Source organism: Esox lucius, chromosome 4 (assembly GCF_011004845.1).
Source record: "Esox lucius isolate fEsoLuc1 chromosome 4, fEsoLuc1.pri, whole genome shotgun sequence".
Classification (NCBI taxonomy): domain Eukaryota; kingdom Metazoa; phylum Chordata; class Actinopteri; order Esociformes; family Esocidae; genus Esox; species Esox lucius.
Genome location: NC_047572.1, coordinates 4,559,558 through 4,579,461, shown reverse-complemented (window position 1 = coordinate 4,579,461; position 19,904 = coordinate 4,559,558). Strand labels below are relative to the sequence as shown.

Sequence of the window (19,904 nt, the reverse complement as noted above, 5' to 3'; positions counted from 1 at the left end):
CATGGTGGTGGCTCACTGATATTTTGGGGGTGTATGAGCTCTAAGGCACATTAAATCTTGTGAACATTTCTTTACAAATGGTACATATATAATCAATTCTCCAAGGGTATGCAAACGTTTGAGCACAACTGTACATTGCCTTGCAATAGTATTCAATCATTCACATTTTCTGGAGTCCAACAGTTAAAAGATCACTGGTCAGGCTGTGAATCTGAAGGACATTGAAGACCACAGAGAATTCTAGAGGTAAAGAATTACAAATGCATGTATTAGAAAAAAGTACAAAATAATATTAAAGGGTTTGTGTATCCCAGTAAGCACAGATGGATCAATAAATAGGATGTGGAAGCTGATTCACACCACCAAAGTACTGCCAAAAAATAGTGTCCTTCCAAACTCAGCACTCAAACAAGAAGGCTGCAGAGAGACCAATAATCACTTTGAATGAGCTACAGTTTATTGGTTGGGACTGAAGCAATGGTGCACAGATCAATCATGCTAGGTGCACTGCGTAAAACTGGCCTGTATTGCAGAGTGGAAAGAAAACAGTAATCTAATAAAAATCTACTATTGAAAGGAATGAGATTGACCCAGGGTTGATGTGGGAAACAGTTCTTTGGTCAGATAAGACCAAGATGGAGCTTTTTGGCCAAAACTTAAAGGGCAATGTGTTGGCTGCCCCATGCCTCAAGACACACCATCCTTATAGTATAGTGGTGGCAGCATCTTGCTATGGGGGTGGTTCTCAGCAGCAACTGGGCTTCATGTTAAAAAGTGAAGGACGACTGTAGAGCAAAATACAGAATTTCTGCAATCCAAGGAATTACTGCATGGGAGGACATTTACCTTTTGGCAGGACTCAGTGTTTTAAAATAAAATATAAAATGTACAATTTCTAATTCAGCAATATGAGAGAATTAATCAGGGGTTTGAATACTTTTGCAAGGCACTATAAATTGTTTCATTTAGGAGAAATAGGCAGGATAGAATTCCATGCTCAGGGAAAAAATTGTTTCCCATGAAGGTATAATAAAATACAACTGACTGCAAGGGAGACAGCACTGGTCACAGCTCCAACATATCCTTGAAGAAACCTAGATGTCGGTGTAGGCTAATAAGAACAACAAAAAACAAATGTACAAACTTAGTACTTCATAGCTTGTCACATATGATATACTTCTCTTAAATTAAATATAGTGAAAATTTAAATAAAAATTGTACAGTCAGTCACATCAGACACACATTAGTTCAACACACTTTCTATGCATGCGGTAATTATAGCAAACCTATAATCACTTTAAAACAAAACAATACATGAAAAAAAGAACTTTTATTTTATTATTCTGTTTGATGCCTTATATTTCATGAAAAGTGTACTCTTACGATTAGTGGTGAGACAAGGAACCCTTGAGATCCTCAGGAAACCATTGCTAGACAATGGTTATTATTTGCACCTTTAGATAATTATGGGATTTTTGGAAGAACCTTAAATGGTTGAATGTAGTAACAATTTCCTCTGTTTGACTGAATGTCATTCCTTTTCATTTTTTTCTGTTGAATGGTCATCATATTAAGGTTGAATACTGCCACTTAATTAGCTTTTATGAGGTAGCAACCTATGCACATTTCAAAGTTGGTGATTACTTTATTACTATCAATAATCAACATGGTTAGTATTCATAATGTTATTTTTACTAAATAATGCATAATGGGTGTGATATATGAGTAACATAGTACAGCTAAGAGTTTTTCTTAGGCACAACACATTGCAGAGTCACTGGATACAGCACTTAGCTATGGTATATTGGCAATACACCACAAACCCCAGAGATGACTAATTGCACACCTGTGGTAAACAGTCTCTTATGAACCAGGTGGTTTGAATCCTGAATGCTGATTGGCTCATAGCGTTGGTATATGAGGCATATACCACGGGTATGCCATCACAAAACATACTGCTCAAATTGTTGTAAACTGGTTTAAAATAGCAGAAAGGCAACTCTGTGATGCATCAGGCCTAAGAACAGCTCTTAACTGTGGTATATTGGTCATATACCACACCTCCCAGGACCTTATTCCTTAAATAAATAATGACTTATCCATTCTTCTAATTGCAACTCCATTGCTAGTTGCAATGGCACAGCACACTATTTAAAGGGATTGTTCATCCAAAATTCATATTTTTCTCAAAGTCCACTTAACAAATTATGTTTCTGATTACACAGTAATTTTTTCAAACAATCCATTATTGTCCCAGTCTGTAATTAGCATTATTAACATCATCCAAATTAATTAATGGAAACGGTTCATACCGCAATCACAAAGCTGCATTGCAAGCGGGAAAAAACTCAAACACTCCAAACAAAGACAAGTGTTGTTGTTTAACTCAAAGAACATGATGATGTTGCATTCCTTGAAATAAAGTTTTAAACTTCACAATACAATTCTAATTTCAAATAAACGGGTACTTCCTGTATTTACCGGTCAGTTTTGTTCACAATTGTATCAATCCACATGGTCTTTCGGGAAGAAAAAGCGTATACATCACAGTAAACGATAGTGTTCGCTAGCTAGAATGCAAGTTACCTATTTTGTGTTTGATATTCACCTCAGACAGTCAAGCTTTATTTGGTTGAGAGAAAAAGGAAAATACACAGGATACATGTCTGACTCTGAATACTAGCAGGAAGAAAAATGTTTGGGGGATAGAGCCTCACTTTTTTTAACCATAATACACAGATGATGACTGAATAGAAGCTTGCCAGCAGCTAAAGGGGGGCAAGGGTGAACCTTAGCTGGGGGGAGATGGCAAACCCTTGCCCAGAATATCCGGAGACATTATGTACTTTGTGTATTATAACATAGCAATCGGAAATATTACTTACAACCTGTCTTCACAGGTTGAACTGGGTAACCTGATGGAATCGCATTCAAATGTAGTCCTCTGCTAAGTGAACGTGGCTCACAATGCTCTGTAAAATGTTTCTTGCAAACAGTTGCACCCAAAAGTTTGGATACCCTTGGAGAATTGGTAATATATATACCATTTGTAAAGAAAACATGAGTGAGCAGGCAAAACACGTCTTTTATTTTTTATGGGATTTAAATGGATTCAACTGTAGGTCATAACAGAATGGCACAATTATAAAACAAAACATGGCAACAAAGAAAAAAATTAATTGACCCGTTCAAAAGTCTGCATACCCATATTTCCTAATACTGTGTATTGCCCCATTTAGCATCAATGACAGTGTGCAGTCTTTTGTAATAGTTGTCTATGAGGCCCCAAATTCTTGCAGGTGGTATAGCTGCAAAATGCCTCCAGGTCATGCAAAGACTTCGGTCGTCTTGCAAGAACTGCACGTTTGAGATCTCCCCAGAGTGCATTGCATCATCTTCCGCTTATCCGGGGCCGGGTCGCGGGGGCAGCAGTCTAAGCAGGGATGCCCAGACTTCCCTCTCCCCAGACACTTCCTCCAGCTCTTCCGGGGGGACACCGAGGCGTTCCCAGGCCAGCCGGGAGACATAGTCCCTCCAGCGTGTCCTAGGTCTTCCCCGGGGTCTCTTCCCGGTGGGACGGGACCGGAACACCTTCCCAGGAAGGCGTTCCGGAGGCATCCGAAACAGATGCCCAAGCCACCTCAGCTGACCCCTCTCGATGTGGAGGAGCAGCGGCTCTACTCTGAGCTCCTCCCGGGTGACCGAGCTTCTCACCCTATCTCTAAGGGATTGCCCAGCCACCCTGCGGAGAAAGCTCATTTCGGCCGCCTGTATCCGGGATCTTGTCCTTTCGGTCATGACCCAAAGCTCATGACCATAGGTGAGAGTAGGAATGTAGATTGACCGGTAAATCGAGAACTTCGCCATGCGGCTCAGCTCTTTCTTCACCACAACAGACAGATACATCGACCGCATTACTGCAGAAGCTGCACCGATCTGTCTGTCGATCTCCCGTTACATCCTTCCCTCACTCGTGAACAAGACCCCTAGATACTTAAACTCCTCCACTTGAGGCAGGCACTCTCCACCAACCTGAAGTGGGTAAGCCACCCTTTTCCAACGTACGAACTGTTTCCATTCATGAATTTAGGCAATGCTAATAACGCTAATTACCGACTAGGACAGAGATGAATAATGGATTTTTTGAAAAAATTACTCTGTGTATTCAGGAATATTGGGTAAGTGGACTTTGAGGAAAAATATGAATTTTGGATAAACTATCCCTTTAAAGAAAAATTACAATGATTTATTATTATATACTTTTGGAGAGCTAAGCACCATACCTTAGTGGCATTGCGGTTTGAGTAGTTAACACAGGCATTGTGACTCTGATTCAGCCACTAAAAGGAAGAAAAACATATAATGAAATTCTATTGCGTTCTGAGGTTCCATGTCAAATGTGAATGTGTCAAATGTGAAGACTTTTGTTGTTGCTTTGGCTGATGTATTCAGTAAAGATAATGGAAGTAGACATTCAATTAGGTCTACATCAAAGAACCCCACAAAAGAAATTATTATAATTGTTGAAATGGTTACCGATCATGGCTTTACCTGCCAGAAAATGGTGGATATTACACTCTGATTTGGAAGAAGAAGCCCCACAACCTATAAAAGACCATGTAAGCAGACAATAAATCAACAACTTTAGTCTAGCATGGACTCCGGAACTATATAATCAAACAAATGGCCAGATGTTAAATTAACTTATATACAATAGTCAAAAAAGCTGAATATTGTATACACAGACAAATATGGAATTCAGTAAGGATTTCATATAAAACTTACAATTGGTGTTCCAAATGGGACATAACCTGCATATATGCAAAAACTTACAATCAGTGTAAGAAATGACCATAGACAAAACAAAAGTCACTGGCGAAGATCTTCATTCGAAAGTCATACCTGACATTCGAAAAGGCATGAAGATTTTCTCCCCTGTGTCAGGATGAATAATGGCCTGCATTCAGATGAAATATAGAGTATGACATCATTGTCATGCTGCCACACGGATGGGGACATGTACAGTGGGGAGACTTGCTTTTTATTGCATGACATAAGTATTTGATCACCTACCAACCAGTAAGAATTCCGGCTCTCACAGACCTGTTCGTTTTCCTTTAAGAAGCCCTCCTGATCTCCACTCATCACCTGTATTAACTGCACCTGTTTGAACTTGTTACCTTTATAAAAGACCTGTCCACACACTCAATCAAACACACTCCAACCTCTCCACAATGGCCAAGGCCAGAGAGCTGTGTAAGGACATCAGGGATAAAATTATAGACCTGCACAAGGCTGGGATGGGCTACAGGACAATAGGCAAGCATCTTGGTGAGAAGGCAACAACTGTTGGCGCAATTATTAGAAAATGGAAGAAGTTCAAGATGACGGTTAATGCCCCTCGGTCTGGGGCTCCATGCAAGATCTCACCTCGTGGGGCATCAATGATCATGAGGAAGGTGAGGGATCAGCCCAGAACTACACGGCAGGACCTGGTCAATGACCTGAAGAGAGCTGGGAACACAGTCTCAAAGAAAACCATTAGTAACACCCTACGCCATCATGGATTAAAATCCTGCAGTGTACCCAAGGTCCCCCTGCTCAAGCCAGCGCATGTCCAGGCCCGTCTGAAGTTTGCCAATGACCATCTGGATGATCCAGAGGAGGAACGGGAAAACGTCATGTCTAATGAGACAAAAATAGAGCTTTTTGGTCTAAACTCCACTCGCCGTGTTTGGAGGAAGAAGAAGGATGAGTACAACCCAAGAACACCATCCCAACCATGAAGCATGGAGGTGGAAACATCATTCTTTGGGGATGATTTTCTGCAAAGGGGACAGGACGACTGCACCTTATTGAGGGGAGGATGGATGGGGCCATGTATCACGACATCTTGGCCAACAACCTCCTTCCCTCAGTAAGAGCATTGAAGATGGGTCATGGCTGGGTCTTCCAGCATGACAACGACCCGAAACACACAGCCAGGGCAACTAAGGAGTGGCTCCGTAAGAAGCATCTCAAGGTCCTGGAGTGGCCTAGCCAGTCACCAGACCTGAACCCAATAGAAAATCTTTGGAGGGAGCTGAAAATTTGTATTGCCCAGCGACAGCCCCGAAACCTGAAAGATCTGGAGAAGGTCTGTATGGAGGAGTGGGCCAAAATCCCTGCTGCAGTTTTTGCAAACCTGGTCAAGAACTACAGGAAACGTATGATCTTTGTAATTGCAAGGTTTCTGTACCAAATATTAAATTCTGCTTTTCTGATGTATCAAATACTTATGTCATGCAATAAAATGCAAATTAATTACTTAAAAATCATACAATGTGATTTTCTGGATTTTTGTTTTAGATTCCTTCACTCACAGTTGAAGAGTACCTATGATAAATTAGACTTCTACATGCTTTGTAAGTGGGAAAACCTGCAAAATCAGCAGTGTATCAAATACTTGTTCTCTCCACTGTACATGGACTCAAAATGTGTTCTTATTGCTTTGTACAAGTGCAATGACTTACTTGCTTGATTTTTTGGGCTTCCCATAGCTAGAGTGAAAAACAACAGATGTGTTAGATCAGAGTAGTGAGGAGAAATGTTGGGCAGCCAATGTAAAGACTGAGCTATATCCACATATTGCATTTGTCCTAAACATCATACTTAAATTCCAAAAGCTCTTTGGAAGAGTATATTATTTCAGACAGCAAAATCCTCACCTGTAGATCTGAAACATCAGGGGATAAAGTGCCATGTTTATAATCATCAAGGAGTTTCACACATTCTGTCAATCGTCTCTGGAGAGATGGAAGACTAATTAAAATTAACAAGACAACAGTCAATGCTCCAATACATTCTTTGTAATTGTCAATTTTAATTTTTTTATGAAAAAAGATGATCCCAATAATGTCATTATCTGATTACGACTAAAGTCAGGCTGTTTTACCAGGACTAGTAGTGAGTGAAATTTCTCGCCCATGTCATGTTTTTTCCAAAAAGCACTATAAAAGGCAATTTCAGTTGTTAGCTTGTATGTCAATAGCATGCAAATTACAACTAATTAATGTTGACAGACCAAAACAAGCTTGCAGTTGTGCTGGTTGTGTGCAATTATTCTGGTTTAATAACTAAACGCTTAAAATCATATTATGGTATTTAAAGACTTAAATCATTACAACCAAATAGTTATAACATTTATTTAACAATACCTTCGAAATTGGCACTGTTCTCAATGATCCAGAGGGGAGCCAGAGGCTACTTGCACCTGACTGGGCAAATCGAATATCCTGCACCTGATTCTCATGTTTTATTTCCTGTTTTCTTAACATTTTTTGAATGTTTATTTTAGGGCTGATGTCCAATTCAGTATTCCACTCAACAAGCTCAATAATCTGATGAAGATTTGGTCTAAAGTGCATTACTAAGCCTTGAAAACACCATACAATTTCTAAAGGAGACTATTTTGTAGCTAAACCAATTATGATGTCACCAAATAGATTTTAGAGGCAGTATAACATTAACTAGCTAAATAATATCTGCTTAGACAAAATGATAATTAGTTCCTGTTATCAGCCTCTTTTCCATTTTCATTTCAATATGGATGCAGGTTCTATAACATTTTTGTGACCACAGCAAGGATGCAACCGGGTGACAGAGGAGCAATCCAGGAACACAATGTTAATAACCATGGCAACTACACCAATGAGTGACAGGGAGGAAATCCATGAATTGAAAACAACATAGGCGAGAAGAATGCCAAGTGATCGCAAGGCCTACAAATTGCTGCTCTGTACCCACAAAAAAAAAAATACACATAAAGGTCAAAATCATAATGTTCAATAATTCATTAATATTTCAACTTCATCATGTGGATATTTTATCAACGAAACAGGGAAATCAAAGTTTAACTTCAGTGGACCAAATGTGTTTACGTCAGAGGCGGACTGGTCAAGAAAGTCCTGGCAAATGCCAGATGGCCTGGTCCATTTTCAGCCCAGTGGAGTTGTTTGTTATGTTTTGCATATTGTGCAGAGTAATCATTAGTTGGTTTATATGCAGGGAAATAATTAGATACTATGTAAGAAATGCCTAGATCCATTTCTGGTCCCAGTCCATCCCTGTGTTATTTGACTAGATTCCAGGTCTACATCCTCCTGTTCCCATAATTCCCAAGCCTTGAATTATATCAGAAATGCAGTGGATGGCCATGTTTTTTTATTTTTTTTATCTCTAACAAAAACCATTATTGATTGAATGTCAACTTTGACTTACCTCCGATACAAAAAGTGTGGTGGGGTCAATAATATCTACAAAGTGTCTTAGCCGGCCAAGAAAGGAACTCTGAAAGAGAGAAAGTGAGTAGTTAATTCTTGATAAGTTAGACTGACAGAAATACCAACTTGTTGATCCCTCCTGCGTTAAAAAGGTACACTGAAGGAGGACATAAAAGGGGAAAGAGACACTTTGTCCTTTACAGCTAAACAGGCCATCAAACATTATCACAGGAGCACAGAGTGGGTGCGTCCTCAGAGAGCAAAGTACAAACCCACCGATTCATTACTTTAATTTATAACATGATAATAAAATGTATAATCATTTCCCAGTATTACTTTAAACAAAGGATTGCTTTTCAAGACTCAAGGAAGCCTTTCTAAACCATAAATAAAGTATATGGGATGCAGTAGAATTTATTAAGCAAATTACATTCATTGTAAAGTGACTAAAGGTTTTTGTCATATCAACCATAGAACCAGATATAAGGACTTTTTGCATTACCCTTATGTAAAGTGGCCCCCACAATTCAACATTGAAATAATTTATGAATGCCATGACTTGGTGTAGATCGAATTAAATAAGATCAGCTGCCAATTGTTTTAAACATATGTAGGGGGATGCATTCAAAAGGTGAATTTGTGTGGTTTATCTTCTAAGACTTAGATGCAAGAGCATCTAAGTATGTTTTCTTCACAGAGGTAGTTAGAAATTGTCATTACTAGGTGGTGAAGCAATTGGCTTTTCTGCTGCTAGAACTAGCTCGATGAGCATGCCAGTCCAGCCTTACGTTGTGTGCCAACTGTTTGAAAAGGCCTGATGGCATGCATGCCAAAAGTATATTTAGTGAACCAGATGGACGGAAAAATCTGATGCCCTGAGTAATTTATCACTTATAAGGGTACCAGACAAAAGCAAAGACAGGAGATCGTGCTTGACTCTCCATCTTCATTATCTTTTTCTGCATTTAGTTTTAATTGAAATCCGTAGCACATGCTCCTCCATCACTTCTGACATTTAATTTTATAGAATGTAGCAGCTACCGTTCACTAATTCTGGGTATGCCATTGTTTACAGTGTCCACATAGTTCCTTTATAATGTCTGCATTGACTAAACAAGTAGTTGTGCTGTTCTGCTAAGAAGAGGAAAGGCTGCGTGTAAGAAGACGGCTTTAATTATGCATGTTCAGCCCTCCAAAGAATACACAAATCACAGCTAGCAGAGATGTATAATGGGCAGCAGCAATAAGAAATAGTGAGTAGTGTGCTACAATAGCTTGTCTAACAATAACTGCTTCGAAGAAATCCAAATGAACATAGGTGTTTCTAATCATAAATAATGCCATAATGGAAGATGGTAACATTCAATGAAAGCCTCTGCCTGTTAGAAGGCACTAGACCTGTCTGATCTAACAGTTTTTACAGAAATTTGGTAAATGATAGTCAATCATTGCATTCCCTTTTGAGAAAAGACACCCACAATATTTGTATATGCTCTGTAGCACTTTGAGATTGATAAAATGTAAAGTGCAATACAAATAGAATGTATTATTATTTCTATTATTATAGAAAAAGAAAAAGTCTACACACCCCTGTTGAAATGTGATGGTCTTGTGATGTAAATTTTTTTTGACAAAGATAAATCATGTCCAAACTTTTTCCACCTTTAATGTGACCCATAACGTGAAGATTTAAATTGAAAAACAAACTGAAATCTTTGAGGGGGAAAAATTATTTTAAAAAACCACACAATAATCTGGTTGCATAAGTGTGCACACACTTAAACTAATACTTTGTTGAAGCACCTCTTGATTTTATTACAGCACTCTGTCTTTTTGGGTAGAAGTCTATTAGCATCTTGACATGGCAGTATTTCCCCACTCTTCTTTGCAAAAGCACTCCAAATCTGTCAGATTGCGAGGACATCCCCTGTGCACAGCCCTCTTCAGATCACCTCACAGATGTTCAATTGGATTCAGGTCTGGGCTCTGGCTGTGCCATTCCACAATGTTAATCTTCTTCTGGTGAAGTCATGCTTTTGTGGATTTGGATGTGTTGCTTTGGGTCGATGTCGTGCTGAAAGGTGAACTTCCTCTTCATCTTTCTAACGGATGCCTGAAGATTTTGTGCCAAAATTGCCTGGTATTTAGAACTTTTCATAATTCCCTCCACCCTGACTAAGGGCTCGGTTCCAGCTGAAGATAAACAGCCCCAAAGCATGATGCTGCCACTACCATGCTTCACTGTGGGTATGGTGTTCTTTGGGTGATGTGCAGTTTTGTGCACCAAACTTTCCTTTTGGAATTATGGCCAAAATGTTCAACATTGGTTTCATCAGACCATACCACATTGTCCCACGTGCTTTTGGGAGACTTTATGTTTTTCTTTGTAAGAAAAGACTTCCGTCTTGCCACCCTACCCCATAGCCCATTCATATGAAGAATATGGGAGATTGTTGTCACATGTAGCACACAGCCAGTACTTGCCAGAAATTCCTGCAGTTCCTTTAATCTTGCTGTAGGCCTCTTGGAAGTCTCCCTGACCAGTTTTCTTCTTGTCTTTTCATAAATTTTGGAGGGATGTCCAGTTCTTGGTAATGTCTCTGTTGTGCCATATTTTCTCCACTTGAAGATGATGGTCTTCACTGTGTTCCATGGTATAGCTAATGCTTTGGAAATTCTTTTGTACCTTTCTCCTGACTGATATCTTTCAACAATGAGATCCCTCTGATGCTTTGGAAGCTCTGTGCAGACCATGGCTTTTGCTCTAAGATGCAACTAAGAAAATGTCAGGAAAATCCTACTTGAAGAGCTGAACTTAATTAGTGATTTATCAGTCACATTAAATGTATGGCAGGCTTGTAATGACTTCTATTTAACATGAGTTTGAATGTGATTGGTTAATTCTGAACACAGCCACATCCCCAGTTATAAGAGGGTGTGCACACTTATGCAACCAGGTTATTGTAAGGTTTTTTGAAGATTTCAGTTTGTTTTTCAATTGAATTGTTCAAATTATAGGTCAAATTAAAAGTGGAAAAGGTTCTGACGTGATTTACATTTTTATCTCATTCTTTTACATCACAAAAACCTGCCATTTTAACAGCTGTGTGTTCACTTTGTATATCCACTGTAACTAATCAGCATTTGCTATTTCAGCACTGACATTGTTTTTATTACAATTGATGAACATTTTAATAGGTCAGCCTTGAACACTGAATTGCACTAATACAGATGCCCAATTAAGCTACATGTAAAGCTTCAGCTAAGTTCATCTTGTTAATTGCCCACAGTCATCAATGGTTTCCAACTAAACTAAATGCAGCAATTTGGGCCAATGTGAAGGTCACATCAGTACAAGTTGACCACTGCATAATTACTTTCCAGGATGGACATTTGATGGATATGTTAAACATAAGGATATACGGACACACCATTAATCATGCACACATTGCAATGGGCCTGACCCAGTGTCATAGTGCGGTGAGCAGCAGCGCCACCGTGCCATAGTTTCTCAGTTCCCATATCTCACAAACACATCCCGGACTGTCACATGTTTCCAATCTTCCACACCAGGTCCCAATCTAGCTAATTTGTATGTGTATGTATGTTTCCCCTCTGCTCCCCACATTGTGGCTCATTGTTCTTGTTGTGTTTGGATGTTGTGTGTGTTGCCGTTGTTTGTAAGTATGTGTTCCATTGTATATTGTCGGTTTTGCTGCTTTAGTCAGCCCTTTGCTTTTGTGTGTTTTGTGCTCGGTGTTTGTTTATTTCTTGTCTATTAAAGACTCAACACCGACTACACCTGCCTGCACCTGGTTCCTTGCTCTCGCAACACATCACTACACCACCTGTTGTGACACCCAGATTCTATTAGGAACTTCACTATCGAGTGAAGCCAAAAACAGCCATGGCTTAAACTTTATTTAATCTGTAAACATACATATTAAAATGGGTAGAAATGTAACAACCTTTTGAAAAAAGATTATTTGAATAACCATTTTAAAGGGGTCCTAAAATAATGTATAGGGTTCCCACCATAGTATTTGTTTTCAAGAACTTAGAAAGGCTATTTTGGGAGAAATAACAAACTTAAATGTACAGACAGTAGATACAGGCTACCATTTGTACAATAATATTTGCATTAATAACAATGTTTTATAAGTAGATTTTTATTAAGCCGATTCTATTTTGCATTCAGCACAGTCTTCAACATAGTTGAAGACAAAAAATTTTTGCATCCATTATTATCATTACGACTACAGGATGTACCGCACAAAGCAACGTAGACTCAGCACCTCTCTAAAACGGGGCGGAAACCTATAAAGTCCGAAACTCATCTTCCTTGTCTCCGCGTAGGTAATTCTCCAAAAAAATAGGTTTTGCTACTTTCTAGAATTCACTGAAAATATACTGAAAACCAAATTTTCGACACGACATGAGTGGGAACTTTTAACACAAAGAAATAAACTGTGAGCATTATGATATTCTTGCAATCAGAAATTTGTGAAGAATGTATTTCTTTACACCATTAAACAACAAAAGTTCAAAAAGATTACCTGATCATATCTAGGTCTTCCAAGCTGGAACGTAGGGCATACTCCATAGTCCGCCATGACAGCGTATAAGTATTTATTTATTAAGGAAGTCAATCACGAAACAGGATTTCCTAAGTAATGCAGCTACTCCCGGCTACTCCAAGGCAAACTAGTAAATAGTGAAGCAATCAATCGCGATACTAAGTGGGAAATGTAGTTTCAGTCATCTCAAGTTACATAACGAAAGTTACATTAGATGACTGCAAATCCCAAATGCTTTATTAGATTAGAAGATACATAACGGTTCTTATTCAGATATGTTGCAAATGGGACTAGCTTTATAAATGATGATGAATAGATCCTCTGAGGAGTCTCGTTGACCCAATTTTACTTGCTGTGTACCCTATTGGCAGCGATGGAATGAGGAGTCGACTGAACACAGCATCATTCATGCAACACCCAATCAGGTTATTGTAATGCACCAATGAATGTGCTTGGAATACCACTACGTGCTTCGGGAGATGTGTTAACACTAAGCCTATAGACTGAAATAGTATGAGTCACAAAACCTGTAAAACCTTGCGACCAAACAGCTCTTTCGGCTCTAACACCATTCATTTCTTCCACAGGGAATTATTAGATCCCCTGCAAATAAGGTATGTGTTTCGTGTATGCTTACACCACCTCGCCATTTTCATACTCGTGTAAATATCTATAGGATTAGTAGACTTTCATCAGTATTGGCTAAATATAAGTCAACATTCTTTGTCAAGCTAATCTAAGCAAATATATTAACAAATGACTAATTGTCCTGACAAAATTTGTACAGCTGTCAAAAAGCTTAGCTGGAGGAAGCCTTAAGTATTTAAAGCGATTCTAAAAATCCTTCTGGAATAAACAAATGGTGAAATGCAAAAAAGAACCATTATCACATTTTGCTGTTAGGCTTTATGGGGATTTTGACTCTTTCAGTCAATAACATTGTAATAGCTTGGAAACATGAGAAACAGCAGATTCTGTCATTTACCAATCAGGTATCTTATATGACAGAGAATGCATGTGAAATTAACTTTGTGGTTGTTAGAAATACCAAGATAAAGACTATATTGAAATACACACATACAGTGGGGAGAACAAGTATTTGATACACTGCCAATTTTGCAGGTTAACCTACTTACGACACATGTATAGGTCTGTAATTTTTATCATAGGTACACTTCAACTGTGAGAGACGGAATCTAAAACAAAATCCAGAAAATCACATTGTATGATTTCTAAATAATGAATTTGCATTTTATTTCATGACATAAGTATTTGATCACCTACCAATCAGTAAGATTTCCGGCTCTCACAGACCTGTTAGTTTTCCTTTAAGAAGCCCTCCTGTTCTCCACTCATTACCTGTATTAACTGCACCTGTTTGAACTTGTTACCTGTATAAAAAACACCTGTCGACACATTCAATCAAACAGACTCCAACCTCTCCACAATGGCCAAGACCAGAGAACTGTGTAAGGACATCAGGGATAAAATTGTAGACCTGCACAAGTCTGGGATGGGCTACAGGACAATAGGCAAGCAGCTTGGTGAGAAGGCAACAACTGTTGGGGCAATTATTAGAAAATGGAAAAAGTTCAAGGTGACACTCAATCTCCCTCGGTCTGGGGCTCCATGCAAGATCTCACCTCATGGGGCATCAATAATCATGAGGAAGGTGGGGGATCAGCCCAGAACTACACGACAGGACCTGGTCAATGACCTGAAGAGAGCTGGGACCACAATCTCAAAGAACCATTAGTAACACACTATGCCGTCATGGATTAAAATCCTGCAGCGCACACAAGGTCCCCCTGCTCAAGCCAGCGCATGTCCAGGCCCGTCTGAAGTTTGCCAATGGCCATCTGGATGATCCAGAGGAGAAATGGGATAACGTCATGTGGTCTGATGAGACAAACATTTTGCTTTTTGGTCTAAACTCCACTCGCCGTGTTTGGAGGAAGAAGGATGAGTACAACCCCAAGAACACCATCCCAACCGTGAAGCATTGAGGTGGAAACAATTCTTTGGGGATGCTTTTCTGCAAAGGGGACAGGACGACTGCACCGTATTGAGGGGAGGATGGATGGGGCCATATATCACGAGATCTTGGCCAACAACCTCCTTCCCTCAGTAAGAGCATTGAAGATGGGTCGTGGCTGGGTCTTCCAGCATGACAACAACCCGAAACACACAGCCAGCGCTCTCCAGACCTGTACCCAATAGAAAATCTTTGGTGAGAGCGGAATGTCCATATTGCCCAGCGACAGCCCCGAAACCTTAAGGATCTGGAGAAGGTCTGTATGGAGGAGTGGGCCAAAATCCCTGCTGCCGTGTGTGCAAACCTGCTCAAGAACTACAGGAAACGTATGATTTTTGTAATTGCAATGTTTCTGTACCAAATATTAAATTCTGCTTTACTGATGTATCAAATACTTATGTCAAGCAATAAAATGCAAATTAATTACTTAAAAATCATAGTGTTATTTTCTGGATTTTTGTTTTACATTCCATCAGTTGAAGAGTACCTATTATAGAAATTACAGACTTCTACATGCTTTGTAAGTGGGAAAACCTGCAAAATCGGCAGTGTATCAAATACTTGTTCTTCCTGTATATACAGTTCTGGAAAAAATTAAGAGACGACTGCACCTTTTTCTTTACTTTCCAAAAAAGTTGAAAAGGAACGTTTTGAGTGAGTAACAGAAGCGTTCAATTTGCAGTGGTCTCTTAATTTTAACACTTCTGTTCCTCACTCAAAATCTTCCTTTTCCACTTTTTTGGAAAGGAAAGAAAGGGGTGCCTCTTTGCGATATTTAAAAAAAATTGTGTGTCGTGTGGTTTTATTCTGATTAGGCTATGGAGCGCACAGATGATAAAGTAGATTGACTCATCATTGTTTTAAACAAGCCAATCACATTTAATCAATCACATTTATTTATAAAGCCCTTTTTACATCAGCAGAGTGGCAGCTGAAATCGTCAGGTATTGTCTTGATCTGCAACACAACCAGGAGGACTTGGGACCGTGACAGCAACATGTCCGGGGGAGGCCCCGGACAGGGCCCAACAGGCAGAAAATCAATCCACCCACATTGCCAAACATCAACCAGGGGGGCACCCACAAACCGCAACCACCCTGAATTAGTATTGCCAGCAGAGTTCAGCCCAATTGCTATAACTTTTTTCAGGGCAACGTAAGCAGTCCACATCCTATTTGTTTCTTAGTTGATATATAATCATCTTTCATGACAGTAATGTTTATATTTCTTTGCAGAAAAATATTACAGCATTTCCATTAGCTAATGATACATAGGCCTGCTTAAACCTGACACTTGCACTCATTATTGGCATTTATATATATAGGCTGATCAGTATTGGTTTTTTGAGTATCAGCCAAACTGATACTCAAAAAATGGCTGACCAATGGAGAAGCATCATCCAAACCTCCCACTAAAGCCCAACCACAGCTGTAGGGGCAAAAGTGCAAACGAAGAACTAACGTTTCAATAAAAAATAAATAAAATGTAAAGCAAAAAAAACACCTCAAGCAAAGGGGGCAGTCTTGCCAAAATGGAGGGTGGTTGATATTCATTCATCTTCTTCCGCTTCATCCGGGGCTGGGTCGCGGGGGCAGCAATCTAAGCAGAGATGCCCAGACTTCCCTCTCCCCAGACACTTCCTCCAGCTCTTCCGTGGGGACACCGAGGCGTTCCCAGGCCAGCCGGGAGACATAGTCCCTCCAGCTTGTCCTAGGTCTTCCCCGGGGTCTCCTCCCGGTGGGACGGGACCAGAACCTTCCCAGGAAGGCGTTCCGGAGGCATCCGAAACAGATGCCCAAGCCACCTCAGGTGACCCCTCTGGATGTGGAGGAGCAGCGGCTCTACTCTGAGCTCCTCCCGGGTGACCGAGCTTCTCACCCTAAGGGATCGCCCAGCCACCCTGCGGAAAAAGCTAATTTCAGCCACCTGTATCCGGGATCTTGTCCTTTTGGTCATGACCCAAAGCTCATGACCATAAGTGAGAGTAGGAATGTAGATTGACCGGTAAATTGAGAGCTTCGCCTTGCGGCTCAGCTCTTTCTTCAACACAACAGACCGATACATCGACCGCATTACTGCAGAAGCTGCACCGATCCGTCTGTCAATCTCCCGTTACATCCTTCCCTCACTCGTGAACAAGACCCCTAGATACTTAAACTCCTCCACTTGAGGGAGGCACTCTCCACCAACCTGAAGTGGGCAAGCCACCCTTTTCCAACTGAGGACCATGGCCTCGGATTTGGAGGTACTGATTCTCATCCCCACCGCTTCACACTCGGTTGCAAACCGTCCCAGCGCATGCTGAAGGTCCTGGTTTGAAGGGGCCAACATGACAACATCATCTGCAAAGAGCAAAGACGAAATTGTGTGGTTCCCAAACCTGACACCGTCTGGCCCCTGGCTGCGCCTAGAAATTCTGTCCATAAAAATTATGAACAGAACCGGCGACAAAAGGCAGCCCTGCCGGAGTCCAACATGCACTGGGAACAAGTCTGACTTACTGCCGGCAATGCGGACCAAGCTCCTGCTTTGGTCGTACAGGGACCTGACAGCCCTTAGCAAAGGACCCAGGACCCCATATTCCCGAAGCACTCTCCACAGGATGCCACGAGGGACACAGTCGAATGCCTTCTCCAAATCCACAAAACACATGTGGATTGGTTGGGCAAACTCCCATGAACCCTCCAACCTCCTGTAGAGGGTATAGAGCTGGTCCAGTGTTCCACGGCCCGGACGAAAACCACACTGTTCCTCCTGAATCCGAGGTTCTACTATCGGCTGTATTCTCCTCTCCAGAACCCTGGCATAGACTTTCCCGGGGAGGCTGAGAAGTGTGATCCCCCTATAGTTGGAACACACCCTCCGGTCCCCCTTCTTAAAAAGAGGGACCACCACCCCGGTCTGCCATCCCAAAGGCACTGTCCCCGACCGCCATGCGATGTTGCACAGGCGTGTCAACCAAGACAGCCCCACAACATCCAGAGACTTGAGGTACTCAGGGCGGATCTCATCCACCCCCGGTGCCTTGCCACCGAGGAGTTTCTTGACCACCTCAGTGACTTCAGCCCAGGTGATGGACGAGTCCACCTCTGAGCCCTCATCCTCTGCTTCCTCAATGGAAGACGTGACGGCGGGATTGAGGAGATCCTCAAAGTACTCCTTCCACCGACCGACGACATCCTCAGTTGAGGTCAACAGCTGCCCACCTCTACTGTAAACAGCGTAGGTAGGGCACTGTTTCCCTCTCCTGAGGCGCCAGATGGTTTGCCAGAATCTCTTCGAGGCCAGCCGATAATCCTTCTCCATGGACTCACCGAACTCCTCCCAGGCCCGAGTTTTTGCCTCCACAACCACCCGGGCTGCAGCCCGCTTGGCCTGTCGGTACCCGTCAGCTGCCTCAGGAGTCCCACAAGCTAACCAGGCCTGATAGGACTCCTTCTTCAGCTTGACGGCATCCCTTACTTCCGATGTCCACCACCGGGTTCGGGGATTGCCGCCTCGACAGGCACCTGAGACCTTATGGCCACAGCTCTGAGCGGCCGCTTCGACAATGGAGATGGAGAACATGGTCCACTCAGACTCAATATCTCCAGCCTCCCTCAGGATCCAGTCGAAGCTCTGCCGGAGGTGGGAGTTAAAGATCTCTCTGACAGGAGACTCGGCCAGACATTCCCAGCAGACCCTTACAGTACGCTTGGGTCTGCCGAGTCTGTCCAGCTTCCTCCCCCGCCATCGGATCCAACTCACCACCAGGTGGTGATCAGTTGACAGCTCCGCCCCTCTCTTCACCCGAGTGTCCAAGACATACGGCCGCAGGTCAGATGAAACGACAACAAAGTCGATCAATGACCTACGACCATGTGCACTGATGGACACCCTTATGCTTGAACATGGTGTTTGTTATGGACAAACTGTGACTAGCACAGAAGTTCAATAACTGAACACCGCTCAGGTTCAGATCAGGGGGGCCGTTCCTCCCAATCACGCCCCTCCAGGAGTCACTGTCGTTGCCCACGTGTGCGTTGAAGTCCCCCAGTAGAACGATGGAGTCCCCAGTCGAAACACTTTCCAGCACCCCTCCCAGAGACTCCAAGAAGGTTGGGTATTCTGCACTGCTGTTTGGCCGGTAGGCACAAACAACAGTGAGAGACCTATCCCCGACCCGTAGGCGCAGGGAAACAACCCTCTCGTTCATCGGGGTAAACTCCAACACATGGCGGCAGAGCTGGGGAGCTATAAGCAAACCCACACCAGCCCGCCGCCTCTCACCATGGGCAACTCGAAAAAAGGCGAGCCAAATGCAGGGAGGCGATGAACGTTTCTTGTATTGAACACAGTGAAATGACACGCAAAACAAAAGCTCACAAGCGCAAAACAAGTGTGCATCCGTATATTCCAGCACATAGAACAATACCACACAAAGACACCCAGAAACACAGGAACTTATATATGCAATCTAATGAGGGAATGGACACCAGGTGCGTGCAATAACAAAACATGACAGTGCCGTGGGAGGAGGAGCGGCATGGCTAGAAGGCCGGCGATGACATGTGGCGAACACCACGTCGGGAGGGGTGGCGCGCGTCCTCGTTACAGCATCCCCCCCCATCCCCCCCCGGGGCCGACCCGGAGGACGTTCAGGGTGCCGACGATGGAAGTCGGCGAGGAGCTCCGGATCAAGAACATCCACTCCCGGCACCCAGCAACGCTCCTCCGGGCCGCACCCCTCCCACTCCACCAGGTACTGCAGGCCCGCGCCCCCCCCCCCCCCCCCCCGGCAATTCGAGTCGGGGATGGAACGGACCGAGTATGCCGGGCCCCCCTTGATGTCCAGAGGGGGCTGAGGGACCTCCCGCACCTCAGATCGCTGGAGGGGACCCGCCACCACCGGCCTGAGGAGAGACAAATGGAACGAGGCATTCATTCTGTAATCAGGGGGAAGTTGGTGAGTGGATAACATGGAATTCAATTCGTTCAGTATGGGCGTGCTGTACAGTCATAGTGATGGGCACTGTGACGTGCTCAACGAGA

At 42.3% G+C, this 19,904-nt stretch overlaps 1 protein-coding gene across 4 annotated transcripts in view; it reads right to left on the bottom strand.

The window, feature by feature from the left end:
- Window positions 1-13,149, bottom strand: part of sfxn5b (sideroflexin 5b) — a 28,618-nt gene extending 15,469 nt beyond the window's left edge. Inside the window, exons 1-9 of one of the 4 annotated variants that reach the window (XM_010900909.4) lie at window positions 12,818-13,147; window positions 8,260-8,328; window positions 6,708-6,785; window positions 6,513-6,539; window positions 4,903-4,957; window positions 4,786-4,811; window positions 4,552-4,605; window positions 4,284-4,340; window positions 1,046-1,111 (exon numbers count right to left, since the gene is read on the bottom strand). In XM_010900909.4, the coding sequence (XP_010899211.1) occupies window positions 1,046-1,111; window positions 4,284-4,340; window positions 4,552-4,605; window positions 4,786-4,811; window positions 4,903-4,957; window positions 6,513-6,539; window positions 6,708-6,785; window positions 8,260-8,328; window positions 12,818-12,874 (489 nt within the window). In that variant the 5' untranslated portion in view covers window positions 12,875-13,147. Of the gene's footprint in view, window positions 1-1,045; window positions 1,112-4,283; window positions 4,341-4,551; window positions 4,606-4,785; window positions 4,812-4,902; window positions 4,958-5,073; window positions 5,100-6,512; window positions 6,540-6,707; window positions 6,802-8,259; window positions 8,329-12,817 lie in introns of those variants that run through there. The other 3 variants (XM_010900911.4, XM_010900912.5, XM_020044662.3) reach the window with 3 other exon arrangements.
- Between the last annotated feature and the right edge of the window lie 6,755 nt (window positions 13,150-19,904).